Raw genomic sequence first — 25,831 nt, 5'->3', positions numbered from 1 at the left:
GCTCAGTGGCAAAATGTCCCTGGGTTCCATCCCCAGTACCAAAAAGAAAGAAGAGTTGGCAGAGGCATGCTGGAGTTTGGCCAGCCAGGGCCAGGCCCCGCCCCGGCCCCTCCCTTCCAGGAAGGCTCTGAGGCCAGAGGACCCTGGGGGCAGTGAGCCCAGACTGGCATCTGCTTTTTAGGTTTCAGTAGCTTCTGGTCATTTAGGGAGAGGGAGGGAGGGAGGGAAGGAGAGAGAGAGAGAGAGAGAGAGAGAGAGAGAGAGAGAGAGAGAGAGAGAGAGAGAGAGAGAGAGATTGGGAAGTCCCGGGCTGCTAAGCCTTCGCTGCCTCCCCCAGAGCCCTCAGACTTGCCTTGCTAATCCACTGGCCCCGTCAGGGTTTTGGACACCACCCCACAGCCTCCAGCACAGCCTGGCCCGGGAATGCACTCATCAGCTGCCTCTGTGAAGGGGAAAGGTATCCGTGACTCACTCCCTGACCAGGAGCGCGTGATGGCAGCCGCCTGGTCCCAACATTCTATCCAGAGGCCAAGCATCTGCACAGCTGGGAAGCAGGGTCACCCACACCCTGTCCTGTGGGCAGGGAGCACAGTCCACCCCTGTCAGCCATGGCTGGAGATGGCCCTCTGCTCTTGGCCTTGCTGCATTCCTTCCCCTGGAGGCCCTGTGGCTCCTGCAGGGGCCACAGCTCCAGGGCCTCAGCTCACACTTTTGGGGGCAGAGCTAGTGTCCTCTTACCCAACGTCCAGTTCCCTGTGCCTACTGTAACGTGGAGACCACGCCACTGTGTTGGCAGGACCCAGGCATGATGTACAAACGCTGCTGAGGCCCTTGGAGTTCAGCTGGCTGGAAACCATCCCCAATATGGGCCACCTGGAAGCCAGCAAAGTGGACGAGCTGGAGTGGGCAGTGTCAGGACCATGGGAGCCTGGGCAAGCTGGTGCTGCCCCAGGGTGATGCCAGTCCTCATCACCTGCCGGCTGTGTGCTGCACTGTGCAGGGGCAGCCCTGGGCTTGTGAGGGCCTGTGTGGCACTGCAAAGGTAGGCATGGGGGTACGGGTACTGGTCTCCCTTCAGGCCCCTGGGTAGGCACCCAGTGAGCCCTGCATTGGTCCGACAGCCAGGTCTGCACCAGTGGATCTGAGGGCTCCTGTGATCCTGCTCTGGTAGAGCAGGAGGGGCCCAGGAGGTCAGTGGTGTTGGAGGTGAGGCTCCTTCTCCAGGAGGCCAGTCATCTTTCCAGTGTGGGAACCAGCCATCCTGCTGGTGGCTGTGTTGGGCTCCTTTGGATGCCTGCCCCTCCTGTGTGGTCACCATGGGACTCCTGATGCATCCCAGTGCGCAGGGGAAGACGCCGGCTCAGGAGCTCCCTCGCCTGCATGGCGTCATCTGTGGACTCCAGTTGTCCTTTTCCCCATGCGCCCCACACGCGAGTCAAACTTTTTAAATTTAGTTTTGGTACTAGAGATTAAACTCACGAGTGCTTGACCACGGAGCCAAATACCCAGCACTCCACCTTTTTAAGAAATCTAGACAGGGCCTGGGTAGGTTGCTGAGGCCGGCTTTGAATTTGCACTCCTGCCTCAGCCTCCCGAGCTGCTGGGACTATAGGCATGTGCCACCTCACCTGGCTCAGCTTACATTTTAAAACCCAGGAAAAGCCTTACTTTTAATACCAGTCTTACTTCCATCAAGGTTTGGTCGACAGTCAGGGCGAGCTGTTCGTTTGACCTCTTCTTGAGGCTTGTCAGACCCCCAAGGTGATGGCACGGGTGACCCAGCAGTGGCCAGGCGCAGCCGCGTCCAGTCCACATGGTGACACCAGGCACAGGCAGAGCAGCAGCTGGCCTGCCGAGGGGCACGTCAACACGCCCTGCAGGGCGGCCCGTCTGCTGAGGGCTGGGGTTCCCAGCCCGCACACAGGCCCGAGTGACGCTGTGTGGCCGTGTGTCTGTACTTTGTAACACACTTCAACAGAGGTCTCAGTGCCAGTGACCCCGCAGAGCTGGCGGATCTTCAGTCCAGTCAGTGGGAATCTCAGTCCAGCTCCTGCAACTTGAAGAAATGAAGCAGAGGCCACGGTGGGTAGTAAAATTTCAACTTTATTTGGCCAATGTGTTCAATTCCCATGCTGTGGTAGAAACGCCTGAAGAACGGTCAAGATCTGACTCAGCCGCAGTGTCCCTGGCCGTCCCCCGGCCTGGGAACCAAGGGTCCTGGTTCTGCCTCGTGTAGGCCTCGGCCGTGCTGGAGGAGACCCCGCAGCCAGCGTGCAGCGCCTGAGACGGTGGGGAGCCCTGGCCTGAGGAGGAACAGGTGAGCTGTCCAGGTCTGTCCTGGGCCTGCAGCCAGCAACCACAGGGCCTCCTCTAGACGTGGGGCACCCCTGACAGGGTCCAGAGGTCTCCATGTAACCAAAAATTGTTAGAACCATGTGCAGTCATGGCCACACTGGCACGAGGTGCATGGAGAATGACCACATCCAGTGGACCCGTCCCTCCCCACACAGGGCACAGGGGTCTCCAGGGAGGCCCGGCCAAGGTGGAGCAAATACCCTGACGTCGAAAAAATGTCTAAAAGTCCCACAGATGGAGAGCACAATCCTCTCTAACAGGAAAGAGAGTACCAGTGTGAGATCCCAAACATTTTAGCGAGCACTCGGGACAAAAACCATGTACAAAAAAGTACATCACAATTTTAAAAAAAGGAGCCCACCCAGACGGGCTGGCCTGGAGATAAATCCCTTTCCAAACATTGAAAAGCAAGAGGAGACGGTTAGGTGCACACGCGTGTCAGGATGAGTTCCCTGGTCTCCGAGGAGGCTCCCTGCGCAGGTGGGGCCGGCTCCGGAGGCCTGGCTGCAGGGCGGCCCCGGTGCTGGACTGGGTGGACTGGGGTGCCATGCTGGCCTCTGCGTCACAGTTCGTCTTTCACAGCTTTCTGCTCCTCCTCCTCCTCCAGGTCTGGCTCTTCGGCTTCTTCCAGGTCTAGGTCCTGGGATGCAGGAAGAGAGGGGCAGTCACAGGGCCGTGGCCACAGGCCACCAGGATCTGCCTGCAAGACTGGATGAACCAGGGACCCCAGGCATCCTGGCGGGAAAGTCCTGGCAGGAAGTCCGAGCACAGCGAGCACTGGGTCCCACTCAGTCCTCGGGTCCCTTGTTGCACGGCCAGTGGTGACGCCCGGCGCCTTGGTCCAGACCCACCCCAGCAGCCACAGTGGCCTCAGGACCTGCTCTCACCCCTATCATACCCTGACCACACCCTCCACTCCCTGCCCGAGGCCACCCAGTCACCTGCTCCACCCCCAGGTTCTCTTGACTGCCCTCCACCTTCCCCAGAACAACTACGACCCGTCTCTGGCTACGAGCCGAGGTGGACAGGACTGGGCTCCTGAGGTCCAGCCCATACCCACATGCAGCCTGGGGCCAGCAGGGTGCCCCACACAGAAACTACCAAGTGTCACATTAGCAAGCAATGGTGGGCTTTAGCCAGGGGTGGGACTCGAGTCCAGTCAGTAGGGATGTGAGGGCCCGTGGCCCGCGTCTCTGAAATCACCCTGCAGGAGGCGCATGGCCCCCATGCTGCGGTGGGAGCACCTGTCCCCAGGGCGCCTGGGTCCAGGCCTGGAGGCACAGCTACGCCTCCCACGTGGACGGAGGCCTGTGTCCCCAGAAGCCAGCCCAGGTGTGTGACCACACTCACATCATCATCTCCTGCCCCGTCCTGGCCACCACTCTCCAAGAACTTCTTAAAGCCCTCCAGGGTCCGCTCCCCGTTGTAGTCGATGACCTGTGAGACGAGGAGCGAGGGCATGGAGCCAGCCTAGACCACCAGACCCCAGGGGCAGCAGCGTCCCTGTGCTGCAGACAGGTGAGGCTCCTCAAGAGGAGCCTGCAGGCCTCTCCCACCCAACTCCTTCCTGGCCCCAGGGGAAGTCGCACCGTTCTGTCTGCACGTGCAGGGAAGAACTTCAGCGTGGGGAAGCTGTGCACCCTGACCGCCTCCACCTCATTGGCTGTGGAGTCCATCTTGGCAATGACGATGTTCTCATGATCCCTGTACGTCTCTCCCAGTTTGTCCCAAATGGGGGCCAGCTGCTTGCAGTGGCCACACCATGGGGCATCTGAAAAGAAGGCCATGATGAAAGGTCCACACTGGACCAGGAGCCACCTTGACTGCTGGCTCTGGGCTCTGAACGACTTACAAATTGCTCTGAGGGGAAGACAACCCAGGACCTGAGACGCTGCACTCACAGAATTCCACAAAGACGTTCTTTTTCTCATCAAAAGCCACCTCTTCAAAGTTCTTCCCAACCAGCACTTTGACGGGTTGCTTGTCCCAGTCTTCAGGAAGCTCCTGGCTCATCAGGTGGGGCTAGAGGGCAAACAGACCGGGTCAGAGGGAGTGCTGCCCAGGGGCCCACAGCGCTCCCCCCACACCCAGCCCTGGCCTGGCCGAGGCACACGCTGTCCTCAGAGGCCGCCAAGCCGGCGGTGCCAGGCACCTGGCGAGAGGAGAGGAGCCGGCAAGGTCGGCCCAGTGAGAGAACACGAGGGCACCTCGCAGCCTTGAGGCCACTGCCACGCATGGCGGGGCCACTCGCAAGGACGGCAGGGCCCCGCTGCCAGTGTCTTCAGACTCTGAGGGAAGCCGCAGACGCCGGGGACGCCGGGGCCCAGAGCCCAGGAGCAGGGCCCACTGCCGACCTTGATCTTGCCCTCCAGGAAGCGGTGGCAGAACTCCGAGATCCTCTCTGCCGTCAGCTCCTCTGACTCGGGCTTGTACTTGGTCATCTCCTCCTCCAGGGTGATCAGGCGCACTGCTGGGCACTCCTCCTTCTTCAGGCCAAAGAACTCGAGGATGCGCTGGTTGTCAGCGTGGTCGCTGTCGATGAAGATAAACAGGATCTTGGGGGAGAAAAGGCACACTGAGACAGGCCCCGCAGCCGTGGCAGCAGACTCCGGTCCTGGAGCTGCTCTCTCCTCCCAGCCCTGCGGGCGACCGCCAGCAGGCCGGGCTGGCCTAGGGGACCCCCGTCACCCAGACCCCAAGGGGAAGCTTGAGGCCTTGACCACCTGGGGAAGCCATACGTCCCCAGGTGGCCCACCTTGCCCTTGAAGCCCCCGGCGGCTTTCTTGAAGTTGCTCAGTTTGCTGTCATAGTCAGACACACTCTTGGGCAGGAACAGCAGGATGTGAGTCTTGATTTCACCTCCAAAGATCTTCGGGGCTGTCTGTGTCACAAACAGAAGTTCCTGGGTCTAAGCACAACTCATCTTTGACAGAATGCTCTGATGACAGTGACAAATGGACCTCCTGCACACCCGGGGAGCCCACCTGCACCACTGACCTCCACTCAGGGCTGCAGGGGACGCACCTGCTCAGTGAACTCAATGACCAGGGGCAGCTGGTTGTGCTTGATGAAGTCCAGGAGGTTCTCTTTGGTGATCTCCCCTTCAAAGTTGTTCCGGCCCTCATCAAACTGTGGACAGAAAGTGGGTTGTGAGTTTTGCTGCTATAAGCCAGCCTGCCACAGGCTTCTAGGCTCAGCCAGGCATGTCTGAGGACCCCAGCAACGGGGACAGAACACACTTGCTCCCTGTGGCCACCAGCAAGTCTCCATTTGTCCACAACTCAGGCGTCATAGCTCCAGGTCCTCTAGCTGCTCCAAAGGAAGCGCGTGTGTGGCAGGACAGTCACAGAAGTGACTAGATTCTATCCCTGTAGGCCAGACAAGGCTAAGAAGTCACTGCAGAGACCCACTGCTCAGAAGCCCATGGAGTGGCACAGGATGGAGGCAGGCGGCAGCCCAGGGCATCGTAAGGAGACTCCATCGCTGCCCGTGGGCTGAGATGCTCCAGTTGCTGAGTATGAGGGAGTCCGCCAGGCTCACCAGCCTTCCTCATCTCCAGCTTCCTGAGGCAGCATTCACAAAGCATGGCCCTGCCCAGGTCCCCAGTGTCAAAGCCACCTCCGTCACCAGGCCCTGTGGCTCTTTGTGCAGGGAGGAGAGGGGTGGCAGGTGTGTGCATAGCCTGAAGGCACAAGAGGAGGGCCTGCAGTCTCAGGCTGGTCTCTGAGAGTTGCAGAAATCTAAATACCACTCTCCTCGCTAAAGTGCTTTTGTCTGAGAAAAAATAATTTTTGTAAAAATGTTTTTCATTGTAATGTGTAACAGGGCTACCATTATCTTATTTGTATTTATTCTGAGACCAGGTCTTGCTGAGCTACCCAGGCTGGCCTGAAACTCCTCAGCCCAAGGGATCCTCCCACCTCAGCCTCTTGCTGGGAAGACTGGCCTGAGCCACCAAGCCTATCCTACTCCTGAAGTTTTTTTTTTTTTTTTTTTTTTAAAGCATTCTTCTTTCTTTAACCTTTCTTTCTTTACATTTATGTGGTACTGAGGATCCAACCCACTGCCTCAAATATGTGAGGCAAGTGTCTCACTGAGCTACAGCCCTGAACTCTTCCAGGTGGTTCTGATCCAGGCTGGGTAGACTTGAGGATGTGGAGCTGACTGGACTGGCCACTTCCCACTCCCAGGGTGGGTCACACCCAGGGCAGGTCTGTGGCAAGCAGACCTTCTAGCTCAACCCTGGCCAACTCCACACCGTGGGCTGCTCCCTACCCCAGCCAGGGTGGCAGAGGCTTCCAGGCCTGCTCTACCTTCCCCAAAGCAGCAAATGTGGAGAGGATGATGGGGTGGAAAGGCACGGCCAGGGAGCACTTTGAGGGTGGGCGGGGCCTGCTCTCCTCTCCTACTATGCCGAGCCACAGGGCACCTCAACCTGCAGAGGGAAGCTTCTGCTGCCCCCAGAGCACCAGGCATCACGTGCACAACCTCACACTGAGAGCCGAGAGCACAGCTGATGAGCATCTGTCAGGCATCTGTCAGGCTGCGATCCTGCTGGTCACATGGCCACTTACACTTGGTCACTGTCTACTTCCTTTCTGTTTTGGGGATACTATAGGGGAACCTTGAGCCACATCCCCAGACTGGCTTTGAGCTTGTGCTCCAAGCACTGGCATCGCAGGTGTGTGCCACCATGCCCAGCCCACGCTTTAGTCTACTCTGGTAAAGCTCCTGTTCAGCTGGGGGCAGCCGCCAAGAGGCCTGCCACGGGGCCTCAGGTGAAGGCCACTATACCTCCACCTACATCTCAGGCTGGACATCAGTCCTGCCAGGTCACCATGACAGGAGTCACGAAAAGGCGGATGCTGCAGGTTGGTGGAGGCCCCTGACCCCATCCTTATCCCTAACTCCTAAGACAAAAAAGTGAACATCAAATAAACAACAGGACCACAGTCCCAGCCAGGGCCTCCCTAGCTTGGATTTTCCCTGACTTCCTCCAGGGAGGACAGGAAGCAGGCAGCAGCTGGTTGCCTCAGAGCCTGGCCTGCTGGAAGGTGAGGCACCTGTCCCCACCAAGCCAGGCCCAGGACAGTGCCCTGGGCAGATAGCAAGACCCAGTTCACTTGGCAGAAGTGGGTTTAGCAGCCTGAGGAGGAGGAACAAAGGTAAAGAAAATAAACCTGACAGAGCAGGGAAGTGGGTACTGCAACACCAGAAACCTGAGATGGACTCTAGCACCATCCTCCTGTCTGTCCAACCTCAGATGTGCCCCGCTGCTGACCCCCTTGGCAGGGCTGCCAGGAAGCAAGCCCTCGGCTCTGGTGCAAAAGAAATCACCACCCACCAGCCAGCACCAGACCCAAGGGCATGCCCAGCCCAGTGGAAAGCAGATAGCTGAGGTACTAAAAATCACATACAGTTAGACATGGTGGTTCACACCTGTAATCCTAGCAACTCAGGAGGCTGGGGCAGGAGGATCACAAATGGGAGGCCAGCCTCAGCAACTCAGCAAAGCCCTGTCTCAAAAAAAAAAAAAAAAAAAAAAAAAAAAAAAAAAAAAAGAGCTGGGGATGTAGCTCAGTGGTCAAGTGGCCAGGGTTCCATTACAGAACAAAAACAGAAAAAAACAAAACAAACAAAAACAAAAAAACAAACCCCAACCAAATCAAAATACTAACTACACACCAACAGCCTAAACAGGGACCTACCTTAATGTACTTCATGCTTCCAAGGCAAGAACAAGAAACTGTTGTCCTAGCCTACAAGGATATGTAACTGCCACAACCATCCACCCAACGTGCACATGGCTACTCAAATGCAGCATGAGGGGCAGACTGGTGGACGGAACTGAAAGTGGCGCCTGCAGGTTCCCATGGGCCTCAGAAACTGTCCCTCAACCTCGGCTTTAGGAGATGGGCAACCTTCTCTCGCACTCCAGAGTCTTGGTTCTGTCTGCTTCACTTTGCACTCTCAGGTTTTTCTAGGCAGTTATCTAAGATTTGCTGTGGGCCTGTGCAAAGACAAGTGGCGACCCAGCGGCTCTACCCGCGTCAGGCATGGAGGGGAGCATGTCAGCTGGCTGGGGCTCTGTTGAGGAAAGAGTAAGGGAAATGGCTAAAAGCCAAGAGCAAGGGCACTCCGCCCCACCTCCTGCGGTGTAGCTGCCCACCGGGAGGGGCCCTCAGTCCTCCGCCCAGTCTGGAAGCGCAAGGAGCTCAGCCCCCAGCCTGAAGCTGCTCGGGGTGCAGCACATACACAGAAGGACCTCACTGAAAAGCCAGCGTCACTGCCAGCCGGGCAGCCTCGCCCACCAGCACTGCGTGCTTCCTGCAGTCTGCTGCTCTGTGGGGTTCCTTCTGCTGGGAACAGAGCAGGACGGCACTCCAAGACCCCGCACTCCAACTGAGGACACCGTCTTGCCCGGCTCCTTTGGTCTTCCTTTTCATAGAGCTTCCTCTCCCTTTTCCTTGTGCAATTTGCCACCTGGACGGCACTAACCCGGGAGCACACACTCCCAGGCATGGCTGTGCTGCAAGAGCAGGGTGTTCTGTGCCAGCCCGACCTCTAGGGAGAAGACCAACCCACAGGCCCACAGGCAGCAATGGGCAATGAGGAGACTGCTATGTCCCTGTAACAGGCAGAATCAGTGAAGAGACACTTGGCTTACAAAGAGGAAGGACAGCAGGGTCAGACTCAGCAGTTTCCAAGGTGGAAGGCACAGGAACTGTAGCTTTGCCCACCAGTGGGAACATACCCAGAGAGTTCACACTCTAGAGTTTCCATTTGGGGAGAGGAAAATGTCCCGAAATAGACAGGAGTGATGGTGGCATGGCAGTGTGAATGTGATGAATGTGACCAAATTGGTCACTTAACAATGCTGGGCATGGTTAATGCCGGGTATAGTGGAGGCTGAGACAGGAGGATCTTAAGTCTGAGGCCAGCCTCAGTGATTTTATCCAGGCCCTAAGCAACTTAGTGAGACCCTGTCTCAAAAATTAAAAAAAATATAAAGGCTGGGAATGTGGCTCAGCAGTTAAACGCCCCTGGGTTCAATTCCTGGGACCAAAAAAAAAAGTTAAGCTAGCCAACCTTGCCCCAAGTGGGGGAAAAAAAAAAAAAGTTACCAGTCCAAAGTGGCTGCCCTTGTGTCCTTTAGGAGGCCTAGCACATTGGCTGTCACAGGAGGCTGGCCATAGGCCCTGCACTCCAAAGTCCAAAGGCCACTGAGTGACTCCTGCAGTCTGGCTCTGCCAGTCGGCGACACCCTGGACAACCCAAGCCTCCCAGCAGTAAGAAAAGCAACACCACCCCCTGCAGACCAACATCTGTCCTGCCCTGGGTGCAGCTGTCCGGGGTCACTCACCTTCTTGAAGAGGACCACCCCATCTTTGCCGAGCTGGTATTTGGAGAACACATCACTGTTGGACGTGATTCCAAATGGTATGTCATCGATGGCCTCTGCTGCCAGCAAGAACTGCTTGGCAAAGTCCGACTCGACGTCCTGGGAAAGGAAGGAAGAGCAGAGGTGGCTGCACCCCAACACCAAGAGCCCACCTGGCAGAGCAGGCAGGCAGACACTGCAGTGCCCAGGCCACGGGAACCCTCTCTCTAAAGTGATAGCAGACTGCAAGTTCCGAAGCTCTACCTTGAAGAAGCCAATGACAGCCACTTCGCTGGACTCTACCAAGGACTCTGCAGCAGCACCATCGGGCAGCGCGGTGGCAGCAGGGCCTGTGCGCTTCTTCAGCCAGTTCACGATGTCATCAGCTTCTCTGCCAGCTGTACCCCAACAAAAGTAGGTTCCAGAGTCAGGGGCCTCATCCTGCTGGCACCCTCTCGCCTGAGCTCCACCCAGCAGGCTGAGGACACCTGACTGACCCCTAAAAAGAGCTGTTCTCTCCACGGGGAGGTCTGCACCCTGGCCACCCACCTCCTGACTCCAGCACGGGAGGCCACGGCTATGCTGAAAGGCGGGAAGTGAGTGTCATTCTTGGGAGATAAGTTTTTGTTCTCAAACCCCTTGCATTTTCTAAATTTTCTTGGACAGTAAAATTGATAAAACTCTGCCAGGTGCAGTAGCACATGCCTGTAATTCCATCAATTTGGGAGGCTGAGGCAAAGTTTAAAGTCAGTCCAGGCAACTTAGCAAGACCGCATCTCAAAAAGAAGAAAAAAAAGAAAAGGGCTGGGAGGTAGCTCAGTGGTAAAATGCCCCTGGTTCAAACCCCAGTACCAAAATTTTTTTTTGCTGCTGCTGTTTTTGGTACTGGGGTTGAACTCAGGGGCACTCGACCTCTGAGCCACCTCCCAGCCTACTTTGTATTTTATTTAGACACAAGGTCTCATTAAGTTGCTTAGCACCTCACTTTTGCTGAGACTGGTTTTGAACATGCAATCCTCCTGCCTCAGCCTCCCGAGTTGCTGGGATTACAGGTGTGAGTCACCACACCCGGCTCAATCCCCAGTATCAAATATTAAAAACAAAACAAAATTGTTTTTTCATTATACTCACACACACTTTCTCCCCACAGCACTCATACCAAGCAGAGTTGTGGAGATGTAGTTAGTTATGTCAATCTCAATGCCAGTTCTCCCTCCTTGAAAACAGGCTCAACTTGACTTTCTGACACTCCCAGGTGGGCCAGCTGTTTCTAAGTCCAGTCTTACCCACTTCCTGGACTGGTAAGAACTAGAGAGGATGTGCCTGCCTGCCACCCAAAGCAGACAGGGATAAGAAAGAGGCCTGCCTGCTCCTTCCAGGTGGAGCCAACAAAGCTGTTCTCCACTTCTTTCCTGGGGTGTGACTACCTGGGCCAACCAGGAAAGCGATGCCCCACCCCAGAGTGACCAGGATTCTGCAGCCAAGTGCCTACAAAAAGCTGAGTTGCCAAACCAGTGGATGCAGGAGCAGTTGTCTCATCTATAAAACCCAAGTGTTAGTAGGGAACCATGGTGACTTTGGACAAGGTGCTCCCTAGTCCAAGACTAAACATGAATTAAACAGTGGGGACCAGGTGCTGGGTGGGGTGAAGCACACCTGTAAGCCCAGCAACTCGAGGGTGAGGCAGCAGGATCCCAAGTTCAGAGCCAGCCTCAGCAACTTGTGAGGCTGTAAGCAATAATAAAAAGTGCTAGGGCTGTGGCTCATGGTTAAGCACTCTTGGGTTCAATGTCTGATACCAAAAAAATAGTGGGGTCTACTAGTGAGGCAACCAGAGTGGCTGATGCCGATTAGGACATGTCTGTTCGAAGGGATACTTCTGCTAACACTGGGATGGGCAGCCCTGACAGACATTCTGAGGAACTCATCTTAGAGACCAGAAAGCCTTCCTGTGCTGCCAGTCATTGATTTGTCTTGGAGGTGGAAGGACAGCAGCTGGGAGCTTGCATTTGGGACCTGCCTGGAGACATCACACGGATGCTTGGTGTGGTGGCTGGCACACTGCAGGCAAGTCCACATGTGCCACAGATGCACAGCTGTTCTTGGAAGCGATGAGAACCTGAAGCCCTGCCAGCCAGCGGCAGCTCCAGATAAGCCCTGCCAGCAGGACCCCCAGAGGCCACCAGACACAGTGGGCTGCACCTGAGGATCTTCCTCCAGGGAGGGAACTTCCTCACAGGACCCTAAGACGTGGACTAGTTGTGAACACAGTCCCCCCCAAGAGTCCCTGAAAACGGGCCCCCACCTCAGATATACTACTGGATGAGCTTTCAGCTAGGTTCGCCTCCAAGGCCTGCACTGTGGTCACACCTGTATACTCCTTGGGGGAGGCGGTGTCTCCATTCTTGAAGAACTTGATTGTGGGGTATCCTCGGACGCCATACTGCTGGGCCAGGTCAGATTCTTCAGTAGCATCCACCTTTGCCAGTCGGATCTCAGAACCTTCTGCCTTCAGCTTCCCAGCTGCTTTGGCATACTCAGGGGCCAGTGCTTTGCAGTGACCACACCAAGGGGCATCTGGAAAAGAAAGTGGGACTCTGGAAAGCAGTCCTTGATCCAGTCCCACTGCTTTCCTTGCTTTCTCTTTTGCCCTTCCCTTCATAAAAACCTTATCTGCACACCAAGATAAGACCTCTTAACCCATGAGGCTGAGCTGATAACTGCTCTCTTGGGCAACATCAGGAGAGAGGCCATAAGTGACAAACCAACACCACCCCCTGCTCTGCTCCTCACCACCAGCACTGGAAGACACACCCTCTAGGTTGGTAACTTCCTGTAAGCTGCAGGTGGTCAGGGCCAGTGTGTCCCTAGGATTTCCCTTTAAGAGCCCAGGACAAGTTAAGGGGTTGATGACCCAGCTTATAACAACCAAAAAATACTTGAGCACGTAATACACATCTGTGCAGGGTCCAGCATCTGCTCAGATTCTCATCTAAAACCTTTCTTTACAGGTGGGAGTAACACAATCTGCCAAGGAAGGGTAGCAGCTGTGGTGGGCAGAAGATTTCCCACTGCGGACACAGTTGGAGCCCAAATACTTGTTAACAAGCAAAAGCCTCGGAAGGGCTTGCTACACGACAAGAAAGCTGGGGCAGGCTAAGGGTGGCGCGGGCAGGAGCTGGGCATTCTGGGTCAGTCCAGCTGGGTAATTAGCAGGGCTGGACCCTGGCTTGCTCGTCTTCGGCGGCCCGCACAGGTCCGTCCTGCTTCTCCCACTTAAGAGAGGGTTCCTGCCATGTGGACGTCGGGCACAAAGACAGCTCCCTGGCTCTCCGCCCGGCAGTCACCCTCGAGGAGCCGGGACGCGAACCCTTCCAATTTAGGCAGGAAGGATGCCCTCCGGGCGGCCGGGGGCAGCGAGGCTGACAGCAGGCGCGCCCGGCCAGGCCGAGCTCGGCGGGCGGCGGGCCAGCACGGCAGGCAGCCCCGCCGCCCCGGCCCGACGCGCGCAGGGCCGCAGGAGGCGGCGCCCCCAGCCCGGCCGGGCCCGCCGCACTCACAGAACTCCACCAGCAGGTACTTGTGCGTCGCCAGCGCCTCCGCGAAGTTGCTCTTCTTCAGCACCAGGACGTGGTCCTCCTCCTCGGGCGCGTCGGCGCCCACTCGGGCAGCCGCGGCCAGGGCCAGGCACAGCAGAGCGCGGCTCAGCATGTCGGACGCCGGAGCGGGCGGGGCGGTTCGGTTGGGGCCGCCAGGACAGCCGAGGCGACGAGAGCGCGCGCCGGCCCCGGCCTCGCCTTTATAAATCCTGTTCCGGGGGCGCGCCCGCTAATCCGCCGCGCGCGCCATCCGCCGCGCGCACGCGCCCCTAGGGGCCCTCGGATTGGCAGGCGAGCTGCGGGGGCCTGCGCTCGCCGCGCACGGATTGGACGCCCACGCTAGGACCGCCCCGGAGTCGGAAACGCTACGGAAGCCTTCCTCGCCCTCCTCCGGGATTGGCCGCGGCGCTCGCGCTCGCTCAGCTTCCCATCCTCTGATTGGCTCCGAGCGGAGAACTTTCTCTCCCTCGACTTCTGACTGGTGATATACATCCACACCTTCCGCGGGGCTGGAATGGCTGCTTCTTTTGTCTGTGGTTCCTGATTGGCCAAGATTTGCGCGCACCCTGAGCGTCCCTTCGTCGAACGTGGCAGTGGGGCGGAGTCCCTGGCCGGGGGGTGGAGCTGCGCCTGCGCCTCCGAAACCCCTCGTGTTGCATTCTGACTGGACCGCGTATCCGTAACTGGCACCGCCCCCTGACTGTCGGTCGGAAGTCTGGCTGACGCAATTTCCGTCGCGCGTGCGGCTCGTGCAGCGCCTGCATGGGTGCGGGGTCCAGCAGGTGGGCAGCTCTGGCGCTCTGCGCGGTTTTGGCCGGGTGGGCCAGGCGGGGTTCGCGGGGCCTGTGGCGCCTGCGGGTTCAGCGGGCGGTGGCGCCCCCGCAACCTCCGAGTGAGGCCTGGTTGGTGTCAGACTTGGATGCCGGGCGGACGGAACGCGGCCGCATCGATGGCCGTCCGTCGAAGTGATATTTTTCTTTATTTCCGTGGATTTTGGGAACTTAAGTTACACACGAGGCCCGCGTTTTGACTGTTTGCCCGCCGTGGAGTCCTCCGCCTCCCGCGAGCCCTGCCCTCTCGCCCCTGCCTCCCTTTCGCGTGCAGGGCTCTTCTTAAGGCTCACCAGGAAAGGGAAGCGCTCCCCACTTAGAGGTGCACGTTGACTGTAATGTCGTCCTGGTTTTCAGAAATGGCAAAATACAGAAAGAAATGTTCTTGTTCTGAGCGTTTGTGTGTTGGGACTTTGTTTTGCGGTACTGGTAATGGAACCCGGGGCCTCCCACATGCCAGGCAAATGCTCTACCACTGAGCTACACCCGCAACCTTTTTTCCATTTTATTTTGAGACAGAGTCTGGCTAAATTGTCCAGGCTGAGCTCGAACTTGTGGTCCTGCCTCGGCCGCCCACTTAACCTGGAAGTATAGGTGTGTGGCACCTTGCCCAGAGAGAGATCGTTCTTGAGAGAGTGCACTTGGAATGTGAGTTCCTTGCCTTTGAGACCCAGTGCTACCAGCTCCGTACGTGTAATTACTGCAACTCTGGGAGCTGAAACAGGGATTGCAAGATGGAGGCCAGCATGGGCAACTTAGCTACACCCTATGTCAAAAGGACTGGGGATGTAACTCGATGGTAGAGGCCCGTGGAATCAGTCCCCAGCTGGGGGTGGGAAGACACCAGGTGCTATGAGCCTCAGCCCTCACCTACATGCAAACACACATACTGCTGGTAGAGCAAGGGTCGGATACCGGTGGTACCCGCTGGGAGACGTGCCTGTTTCCCAAGTTTGACTTTTCAGGTCTAGAAGGACTATGAACCAGTGTCCTGCACCAGCTCAGCGGGACTGACCAGGTGCTTGCCCACTGAACTGCATCTCTTCTTAATGTCACAGTGGAGTGGTGATTGCTTCAGATTGGCTTCATTGTACTATTTTTGTGCTTGCTTTGACTTGTTTTACAAACCACAGTTTGGGGCCCAAGACAAAAGACTTTTGAGGTTAGATTCCTAAGTATGGAGGCTTGTGTTTTGTTCACTGATGGGAAGTGAGGGGATATAAGGTTCTGTTGTGTTGATTAGCTTTTGATGGTCTGAAGGCATCTTGTCCCACAACATAAAAAGTATGAGGAAGTGTTCACATCTACATCCCCAGAATCAAGCAGAGGCCACTCCAGGTGCACAGATCAATGGTCCAAGTAGCCGTGGTAGAGTCTAAGGTTGGCTCTGGCCCTCCAGTGGCTTATGCCAAGGGCAGTGGAACACACTTCAGTGCCTGTAATTGCCTCACCAAAGTAGCAGAGAGCAGGGCTGCTGTTCTCTGGCCCAAGTGGCTGTGGCTAAGCTGATGCTCTGTGAAAACCAGGGTAGCCAGCAGCACTCTGTCAGGTGTTCACACTGTCACGGCTACCCTGGCAGCTCTTCCAGGTGCCTGGCCCTTCCTGAATCTGCCTGAGAAGGTACAGCAAAGTTGGTTCTTAAGAGGCCAGCAGGAGGCCTGAGAGACCCCTGGATACTCTGGGTGCATCCCACTTCCCTGGATACTGGCCAACCCATCTGAACACAGATACCTGTGGACCTCAGCCCTGAGGGGAGGCTGATGTCTGTTTCACATGGTAGAGGAGCTAGGTCACTCAACCTGTGCCCAGGCCTTCAAGGAGTGTGCCCTTGGTTGGCCTCCCCAGAGGCAGTGACTGGCATTTCTCTGGGCCATAGATGCTTCCATACATCTTCCAGTGTCACATTCAGAGTAGGTTGCCTGTTAAACATGGTTTCCTGCAGAGTAATCGTGTTTTGATTAATATTACCCTTGCCAGGTACAGTGGTGCACACCTATAATCCCAATGACTCAGGAGGCATTAGTAGGTGATGGCAAGTTCCAGGCCAGCCTGGGCAACTTAGTGAGACCTGATCTCAAAATAAAATCAGAAGGGTTGGGATGTATCTCTGGTAAAGTGCCTCTGGATTAATCCCCAATACCAGGGAAAAAAGCTACTTTCACCCCTGCTGTTTTTGTGGTATTGGTGATTGAACTCAGGGCCTTGTACACGCTAGGTAAGCACTGTGCTACTAAGCTGAGCTACATTCCCAGCCTCAAAAATATTACTTTCAGAATTGGAGTTCTTAGAACATAACTTCCTTTCAGCCTGCTCTCATGCTGCACTTGTAAAGGGGTGACCAGCAAGTTCATGGACACCCAGAGAAGACTCGGGGCTACTGGCTGCAGGTTCTCACCATACTAGACTTCTGTGCCCAAGTCTGAGGCAGGAGTGCGAGGGAGAGCGGGGTTTGAAGCAGGGCAGTGGTGGTACCTGGCAATTGTTTGGTCTCATCCAGACCTGACCTCATTAGCTAGCACCAGTTATGGCCTCCTCAGGGAAGCCATAACTTCTCCTGTCTGGGAAGGCCAAGGAGATGGAAGCTTGGGGATTTCTGAGGGCCATGGACAAAGGGAGGTGACAAGAGGGCACTGGTTGTGGAGCTGGGAGGCCAGCCTTGGAGCAAGAACCAGGCTGCACAACAGGTCAGGGTGGGACCCGGAGAATCAGGTTAGACTTGGGACATGAGAGACACGTCATGCACCTTTTGCAGGTGCCACCTTCCTCCATCAGGAGCTAGAGCAAAGTCCTGGCTGTTGGCCCTGTGCCTGTACAACTTGGCACTCAGGGTCTGAGTTCACATGTCTAACAAGCTTGGAAAATCCCAGAGAAAAAAGATTAAGCCTCTTGGCCCAATGCGAGCCTCAGAAGCCCTTGCCCAATAAACAACTGCTGGCAATGAGACGGGACCTTTTAAGGAGGAGCTGGGAGAGGTGTGATGTGACCAGCAGACCCAAACTGCTGCCTAGGAGCCCATTCCTTCTGCACTGAGGTGGTCAGCCTCAGGGCACTGCCTCACCCTGCCTGTCCCTTGACTGGGCCAGAACCTGATCTGAGAGACTGGGTAGGGTCACTCCTGGTCTGGCTGGGCCACTACTGCTCACAGGCTATGCTGAAGGCCAGCTCCAGGTTAGCTCTGGCTCTCACAGGAGCCTAGCAAGGATGGCCAAGGTAGCCAGTGGCTGGAGGGATTTGGTCTGGCCTGGGTGGGTCTCACTGCACATCTGGACCAAGTGGCAACAAGCTCCTGGCAGGGATCCCCTACTGCTCAGCATACACTAAGTGGACCTATGAAAGCAGAATCAGATGGTTTTGTGGCAACCGCCTAAGCATGGAGCCACCTCTCCTGAGCAGTGCAGACTGCAGAGGGCAGATTTAAAGACCTGGCACCAAGCCATAGGATAGGAAGTGTCTGGAGAGATGCCTGCCACTGGTTATAGTTGGTCTACCCCTGCCTGTCCAGGGCAGGTGAATAGGATGTCACTGCAGATGGGAAGGTTCTGGTAGCCTCTCAGGGTGCCACCAGCTCACCTGCACCTCTGTGCAGTGTGATGGTCCCTTCCATCCCACACAGCCTATTTTATCCACCCTTGGGCCCCCAGCCCTCCCATCTCGGAGGACCCTAACCACAATGGGGGCACTGACATCCTGCATCAGCCTCAGCTTCCCGCCCACACCTGGCTGGCCCATACGGGGTTGTGGTCTCTCTGGGGTTCCTGGTACTCCTGCCAAGTTCCCCTTTAGTAGAACTGAACATTTCTTGAGATGCCCAGATGCCCACATGAGCAGCACAGGGCCTCAGTGGATGATGGAGGATGCACCAGAAGCAGGGTGAGCTAACACCATGTTAACAAAATGCATGGTCTAGACCACCCCCCATTCATCTTTCTTAGAGGTTCTAGACTTGAGTGCTTGGTGACCATGAGTCACTCCACCCACTGAGCAGGTGTGATAGAAGGGGAACTTTATGTTCATTTCTCATTAAATAGCTGAGAGCCAGCAGCTATGGCCTCTCAAGGCTGAGAATGGAGAACCTCAACCCCAACCCCTAACAAAGGACCATGACCTAAGGGGCCTCTGCTCTGCTTTACCTCCCTGCTAGGGTCACACCACAATCGCCACAACCTCAAGACGAGCAGCAAATCCACAGGCTCCTTCAAGGGTGTTTATTTCCCGGTCAGAAAAGAAGCAGGGCAGGCTTCTCTGCCTGTTGAAGCCTGGGCCTGGCAGACACCACACGGGGACCGGGGACAGGGAGGGGAGGCACAGGAGACAGCTCCCAACTTTGTGTGCGCTTGGTCCCGCTTTTGTCCTGGCTGGGTCCGGGGAGGGCCTGCCCAGGATGGTGGCACTGAGAGCCGGGGCAGAGGCAGCAGGCAAGTCGGCCCAGAGGACGGCACAAATGGAGGCAATAAATACTGACAGGCCAGGCACGAGGTTCCAGGCCACCGGGCCCAGGTGGGGCAAGTAAGGCTCTGCCGCTGGCTTTATCCCTCAAGGGCACTGAGCACTGCCTCCTGGGACAGAGAAGGCAGAGGTGTGAACACACCTGCTTCCCAGATGGGGCCGGAGGCATTGCGTTTGGCAATTTGGCCCTCCCCAAGCTGCTGGAGTCACCTCAAGCCCTAGCCCAGAGAGGAAAAGGGCTGCCTAGGCCCTGGCAGGCTGGGCAGGGGCAACAGCAGCACACCCCAGGCCTCCCCGGGTCACCAAGATCACAAACAGGGCAGGGACAGGGGAGACCACATGCTCATGCAGACAGGGGAGTTAAGAGTTAGCGAAGGCCCCCCAATACACGTTCCACATGTTAAGGCATCATGGTTAGACGGTGACTGACAGCGATAGATGAACTGGCCAGGGAGTGGTGGGGCTGGAGGCCAGTTGGCTGGGGCTTGCACTGTGTACCCCAGTTCAACTGGGCAGAGACAAGGTGGGCTGGGCAACCTGGACAGTGCTCCACTCCCTAAAAGCCAGGATCTGGGGTAGGACGGGCAGAGAACCTGGCGGGACACAGAGGGGGCAGAGGCCTGGGTTGAATGCCCCCCGACACTGCACAGGCAGAAGCAGCAACATGATACTAGAGACCACAGGGGCCTGCAGGCGGGAGGGTGGAAGAGGAAGGGTTGAGGAGCTTCCTGTGGACCAGGTGGGATGGTGGCAGGGAAGGGGCCCTGTCAGCACTTTGGTTTGGGATGGGGAGGGGCATGGGGTGGGACATGTGCGTCCGTCCGTCCGTCTGCCCTGCCTGCCTGCCTGCCTCCTGGCAGGGGCTCAGTCCTTCCACTCCTTTTTGATGGTGAGATTCCACTCCCACGACAGATGGTCAGTCTTGTCGTCATCTGTGAAGCGGGACTTGATGTTGTAACTGCCCCGAGCCAGCATGCCCTTGGGTGCCTCCTCCATAGGAGTCAGGAACTCATACTCCTCCGCCCGGGGTCCATAGCTCCCCACCATGTAGTCAGTCTTGTCAACTGCAGAACACAAGAAAGGGTATGGTCACCAGTGCTAATGGCCCTCTGGGGAAGACTGAAGCTGCCCCCCACCCCCAGTCCTGGGAATTGAACCTAGAGGCACTTTACCACTGGGCTACACCCTTAGATTTTTTTTTTAAATATATTTTTGTAGATGGACACAATACCTTTATTTATTTTCATGTGGTACCGGAATCGAACCCAGTGCCTCACGTGTGCTAGGAAAGCGATCTACCACTGAGCCACAACCCCAGCCCCATTCTTAGATCTTTATAAAATTCATTCTGAGACAGTCTTGCTAAGTTTCTGAGGCTGGTCTCAAATTTGTGATCTTCCTGCTTCAGCCTCCTGAGTTACTGAGATTACAGGTGAGCACCACCACACCTGGCCCCTTACTTACTCTTGACGCCTTTCCTGTACGTGTGCTGGATGTACTTCATGCCTGACACGATCTCTCTGTTCACCTGTAGGGACCCCGGGTGAAGTCAGCCAGGCTCTCCAGCCACACTCCCACAGTGCCTCCCCAAGTCCTGGCCTTACCCTGAAGGAAATTTTTATCCGATATTCCACACCTTCCTTCAGCACAAAGGACTGCTTCTTGAAGCTCTCCAGATCACCTGGTTGGGGAAGAGGCTCAGCTGAGTGTCCCGCACCCCCTCGCCCATCCCCACCCTCTTCAATCTCCTCCTCCAACACAAAGCAAAACCTCCAAGGGCACCTGACTGCACTTCCTGCATGCCCCACCAGAGGGCCCCTGTGCTACAGGAAAAGTATTTTTAGGGGCAGTGGAAGGGTGCCAGCCAGCCCCACCCAGGGACCTCAGTGTACGCCTCCCGGCCTCACCTGTCAGGTCCAGCTCCAGGGGGCCCGGGGCAGTGCTACACACCAGAGTCAGGCGAGTCACGATGACGTTGGGGACGTTGGGGTCTAGGGAATGACAGCAAGTTAGAGCCCCACCCCCTTGGTTCTCCTCCCTCAGACAGCCAGGAAGTAGAGGGGGAGCAGAGGTTGAAGGAGAGTGACAGGTGTCCCTGCAGGAGAGCTGCTGAGTGAGCTGGGGCCCCCGGCCTCCTGCTGAAGGGCCACTCACCAGCAGAGACAGCCACGCGGCCCAAGAGGGCTTCCTTGTACTTGCGCAGGCTCTCATCATCCTTGTCCAGCTCCTGGATCTCCTGGATGCTCTTCTGGGCTGGGGGTTTGTAGTTCACAGAGTGCTCATCTTCCTCATTCTCAGCTGCAATCTGGGCTAGCTGCTCGGCTGTGGGCTCCTGTTCCGCCATGCTCACCTCTAGCCTGGGTATGGGACACCTGTGGGTGGGCAGGACTGTGACAGCTCGGACAGTACCAGGCCAAGGAGAGGGTCCCCTTCTGAGTAGCAGAGGCCCTCCTCAGACTCACTAGCCACCTGGCCCTTCCCCCTCCGGGGGGATTTCTGGGCTGTCTGAAAGGGCCTCACCCTAGGTATAGAGACCGAAACTAAATGGGAGCACAGTCTGTTCCTCAGGGAGATAATGGCGCACCTTTTCCTTCCCGGGCAGAGGCGCCAGACCCCAGACCCAACTGGAGGGCCAATACTAAACCCCTACTACTGTCCTGCTGTTGCCTCTCAGCTGCCAAGACCCTCACCCAAGGGATCCCTACTGAGTCCTGAAGCTGAGTGTCCCTGAAGAGGAATGCTCCCTGCCAGAGCCACGTGCAGGACAAGGGTCTGCTCTGGTTCATCCTGCCAACTGGTGCTGTCCTACAGCTCCGATGTCCGGCCGTCTGGGTCCCACAGGCCCAAAGAGGCACGAGGATGTCCCCACTTGGGTGAATGTGTGGCTATAGCTCGGGGCTGCTGCAGACTGAGGCTTCTCAGGACCCTCGGGGAAGTGGCGCAGCCGCCGTGGGCGGCGCCGACCAAGCAGCGACAGCGTTGTCGCAGACAAGCCCCCTTCCCCTCGGCACCGATCAGCTCCCAAAGACCCTGAGCACATCCAGGAGCCCACACGGATATCGCCGGGCGGTACCGAGGGGTCGGAGCACAACCCAACAGACGCGGCCAGCGCCTTTTTCCGCTGGCCCAGGGAGGGGCCGGTCCAAACGCCCGAGAGAAGGGCCGCCGGGCCCCAGGAGGCGGGGGTGGCCGCCGGGCCCGAGCAGGCCGCCGCTTCCTGCGGGCGCGCCGCTGGACGCCGCCCGAACGTGACCGCAGGCGACAGCATCCCTGGGCGCGGTCCGCGCTTCCGCAGGGCCCGCAATCCGGGCGGGGCGTGGTGGGGCGCGGCCGGCGGCGGGAGCTAGCGGCGGGCGCCCACCCCGGAGGCCCGGCGCGCAGTCCTGGGGGCGCCCCTGCACCAGCCTCCGCGCGGCGGCCGGAGCGAGGCGCCCGCACGGGTGGGGCCTGCGCGGAGCCCCCGACCCGCCCCGCCCCGCGGAGCCGTCGCCGCCGCCGCAGGGCCGCCGCCCGCGAGACCCTGCGCGGGCCAGGCGGCGGCACAAAGGCAGCCCCTCCCCTCGCCGCGCGCCGCCGGCCACTCACCGGAGGCTCGACCGCCGCGCTAGCGCTCCCTCCCGCAGCAAATGACGAACGTCGTCGGCCGCCCGCCGCCCGGACGGCTACTTCCGGGGTCACGCGACTTCCGCTCCCGCGGGTGGGGCCAGCGCGCATGCGCAGAGGGCGGTGCGCCCGCCATCTTGCGGCGGCTTCGCGGGCTCGTCCCGCGTGGGCGGCAGCGGCCAGAGTCCGGGTGGGCGGTGCTGGCTGAGAGCTGCACGTTCCGCCGTGGCCGGGAAGGCCTGACGCCCGCGCTCAGGGCCCGCCTTCTCGGCTCGTCCCGTCCCGTGGTTGCGGTGGCCGCGACTCTCCCATTGTCCCGCTCCCTCTGGGGTCAGCCCGACGGGAGTTCGGCCCTCTTGAGGCCGCACAGCGCCTCATGGGCACTGGTTCCCTGCGGCTCTGCGGTGACGCCCACGCCCCGGCAGGGTCCCCGAGCTGGCCCTGAGCGGCCACAGCGCGCGACTGCGTGATCTCTCTCGGGAAGGGACCAGGGGCGCGCTTGGCAGCCCGCTGCCGGACGGAGCCGCGTGGGTGGCCTCGCTCTCCGCTCCGACGTTGGGTGAGCGGCAGGAAAGGCCGCTCTCCCCAGCCCGGTGCTGTAGAACCACCGCCCAGAACCTCTGCGGCGACTTCAAGCACACCGGTCAGCCGCCGCCCGCCACATCACACGGTCCAGAGCATCAGGGCGCCACTGTCGGCTGGGACGTCCGACCTGGGCTGCGCAGGAGACCCCGTTCCTCCTGAGGACATGCACCCAGGCTTGTGGCCTCCTTGTGAGGGGCCTGACCACAGAGCAGGGGCTTCCCCTCGGCGGGCCCCGAGCCGGGGAGCAGCTCCTAGACGGGTCATCACTTGTGCCCTGCTCTGCTGCCCACACCGACCTGCCCCACAGAGCGGGGGTGGGGGACGGCTCTGGGCAGAAGTCGCCCCTTAACCGAGGTGGAAGGATGGTATCCGGAGCCCAACGGGCTCACCACCCGCTGCCACCTCCTTTCCACGTACACCCAGCAGCTTTGGAGTGTCTGGTGTCCTTTCTACCTATGCATTTCGGCATGCATTTTTATTCCTAAGGGGAAAGTCCTATTTTGGTAAATAATCGCCGATCTTAACCTGCTTCAGGTATCTGCTGCTCTGTGACAAACCATTGCAAATAGCGGGAACCTTCTTTAATTTTTGAAATTTCTCTTTTTTTTTAGTACTTGAGTGCTTTACCCCTGAGCTATGTACCCTAGCCGTTTTTAAAATGTTTGTTTTGCGGCAGGGTCTCACTAAGTTGCACAGGCTGCCCTCAACCTGAAATCCTCTTGCCTCGGCCTCTGAGTAGCTGGGATTCAGGTGTGTGCCATTATGCCCAGTTTGGAGTTTTTTACAGAACAACAGGTACCCGGTTTAGCTACCAGGAATATTAACAAAAATCTTAAATGTCTGGTCAGTATTTTCCTTGATTGTATTGTGAATTCTTTAGCTACCCCCCCCCCCCCGCCCCTTTTCTTTCTTTGGCACTGGGGATTGAACCCACGGGAAGTATACCACTGAGCTACTTTCCCAGCCTCTTTATTTTTTGAGACAGGCTAAATTGCCCAGGCTTGAACTTGTAATCCTTCTGCCTCAACTTTCCAAGTAGCTGGGATTACAAGCTTGTGACACTGTTCCAGGAACTATTTTTCCTTCTTTTTAGTTCATTTGTTGTTTTTCCAGCTTTTTTTTTTTTTTTGGCACTGGGATTAAACCCATGGGTGGTCTACCGCTGAGCCACACCCCCAGCTCTTCACACGTGCCAGGCAAGCACTCTGCCACTGAGCTACAACCCCAGCGCACCCCCGGCCCCAGTCCTTTTCATTTTGAGATGGTCTTGCCAAATTGCTGAGGCTGGCCTTGAACTTGCAATCCTCCCGTCTCAGCTTCCTGAGTCACTGGGATTACAGGTACACACCATCATGCCCGGCTCAGGCATTACTTTTTGTCTGAATCAGAATTTTAAAAATTCCAGGGTCGGGTATTTAGCTTAGTAGTAGAACACTTGCATACACAAAACCCTGATTTGATCCCCAGCACTGCAAGAAGCAAACAAAAGTCTGCATTGCAGTTGGCTGCTGTGTCTCCTAATCAATAGACTTGATCTTGTCTTAGTCCATTGGGCTAGTTGAACAGTACCTTAGACTGAATAGCTTAAACAACAGACATTTAATTCTCTTGAGTTCTGCAGGCTGGAAGTCAAGATCAGGGCACTGGCAGGTTTGGTGTCTGGTGAGGGCTGCTTCCTTCCTCAGGCAAGTATCACTCCCAAAAACTCCACCTTGAAATACTACCACCTTGGGAGCTGAGATTTCAACACAGGCGTTTGGGGAGGACCTATTGAAAGCACTCAGGCCTCCTTTTGCTCCTCCTAATGTCAAAGGATCAGTGTCTAGTGCTGGAGTCTCTGCAATCCTGAGCTGAACATGCTCCTGTCTGCCCTATGGCATGGTGTGTCCTTGCAAGGGGGATTGCTATTTTGAACTTTTTACCAAAATAGCAAAAGAAGGGGGAGAGATATAAGTGCAGAACACAGGAGCTGCCACACTCAACCGAAGCAGCAGGGCTCACACCTCACCTGGGCACGTTTGCCTGGTTCAGTGAGGTCTCCTTCAGGGATGCATCCTGAGGAACAGGCCTTGGAGGTGGAGAAAGGTTTCATCAAGAATGTTTACTGCAAGGGGTGGGGTTGTGGTTCAGCGGTAGAGCACTGCCTGGCATATGCGAAGTTCTGGGTTCGATCCCCAGCACCGTGTAAATAAATAAAGGCCCATCAACATCTGAAAATGTTTTTAAATATGTTTACTGCAGTGTTTTGCCACCCTAAGTGTTGAGAAGGACTCCCCATAGGCAGAGGCCACTGCTCCACTGGGACCTTTGAAGCTCTTGACGTGTTGTATAAAATGGCAATAGCAGGGTGTGGTGGCCCATGCCTGTAATCCCAGCAATTTGGGATTAAACTTTTCACGTGATTCAGATAAAAGTACTACCCCGCCCTTCAGTACTGGGGACTGAACCCAGGCCCCAAACATACTCCTACTTCCCCTTTGTTTCTTCATTTTGAGAGAGGGTCTTGCTAAATTGCTCAGGCTGACCTGAAACTGTCTCAGCCGCTGAAGTCTGTGATTATAGGTATCCACCACACTTGGCTTTAGTCTGTCAGTATTTTTTTTTTTTTTTTGTAGTACTGGGGATTGAACCTAGTGCCTTGCACATACTAGGCAAGTACTCTACCACCCAGCTAAGCTTATGCCCAGTCCTGGAATGGATTTTTAAAAAATACTTTCATTTACTTACTTATATTGGTGTATGGAACCTAGGGGTACTCTACCACTGAGTTATATACATTCCCAGACGTTTTTTTTATTAAGAATCAGGGTCCAAGTTGCCCAGGCTAACCTCAGACTTGTGATCATCCTGCTTCAACCTCCTCAGTAAAGCAGGTATGGCCTCTTGTGTGAGGTGCTGAGCACTGGACCCAGAGGTGCTTTACCACTGAGCTACATCCTGAGCCCTTTTTACTAAAAATTTTTATTTTGAGACAGGGTCTCACCAGATTAAACTTGGGATCTCCTGCCTCAGTCTCCCAAATCACTGGGATT

The 25,831-nt window shown here is 56.8% G+C and overlaps 2 protein-coding genes across 2 annotated transcripts; both read right to left on the bottom strand.

Moving 5' to 3' along the window:
* Positions 1–2,085: 2,085 nt before the first annotated feature.
* On the bottom strand, positions 2,086–13,559 carry P4hb (prolyl 4-hydroxylase subunit beta). The gene is made up of 11 exons (XM_047546553.1): positions 13,297–13,559; positions 12,107–12,313; positions 10,001–10,134; positions 9,719–9,856; positions 5,380–5,484; positions 5,111–5,236; positions 4,710–4,910; positions 4,257–4,377; positions 3,945–4,126; positions 3,706–3,792; positions 2,086–2,995 (listed from the first exon to the last, which is right to left on the bottom strand). The coding sequence occupies exons 1-11, from the start codon at positions 13,445–13,447 to the stop codon at positions 2,918–2,920; spliced, it is 1,530 nt and encodes a 509-aa protein (XP_047402509.1). The 5' UTR covers positions 13,448–13,559; the 3' UTR covers positions 2,086–2,917.
* A 5,773-nt stretch (positions 13,560–19,332) lies between these two features.
* On the bottom strand, positions 19,333–22,317 carry Arhgdia (Rho GDP dissociation inhibitor alpha). Its single transcript, XM_047547527.1, has 6 exons — positions 22,197–22,317; positions 20,766–20,983; positions 20,519–20,602; positions 20,216–20,292; positions 20,076–20,139; positions 19,333–19,675 (listed from the first exon to the last, which is right to left on the bottom strand). Exons 2-6 carry the CDS (start codon positions 20,953–20,955, stop codon positions 19,476–19,478), a joined length of 615 nt encoding a protein of 204 aa, XP_047403483.1. The 5' UTR covers positions 20,956–20,983; positions 22,197–22,317; the 3' UTR covers positions 19,333–19,475.
* Between the last annotated feature and the right edge of the window lie 3,514 nt (positions 22,318–25,831).

Source organism: Sciurus carolinensis, chromosome 3, assembly GCF_902686445.1.
Source record: "Sciurus carolinensis chromosome 3, mSciCar1.2, whole genome shotgun sequence".
Classification (NCBI taxonomy): domain Eukaryota; kingdom Metazoa; phylum Chordata; class Mammalia; order Rodentia; family Sciuridae; genus Sciurus; species Sciurus carolinensis.
This window is presented reverse-complemented; position numbering and strand designations above follow the sequence as displayed.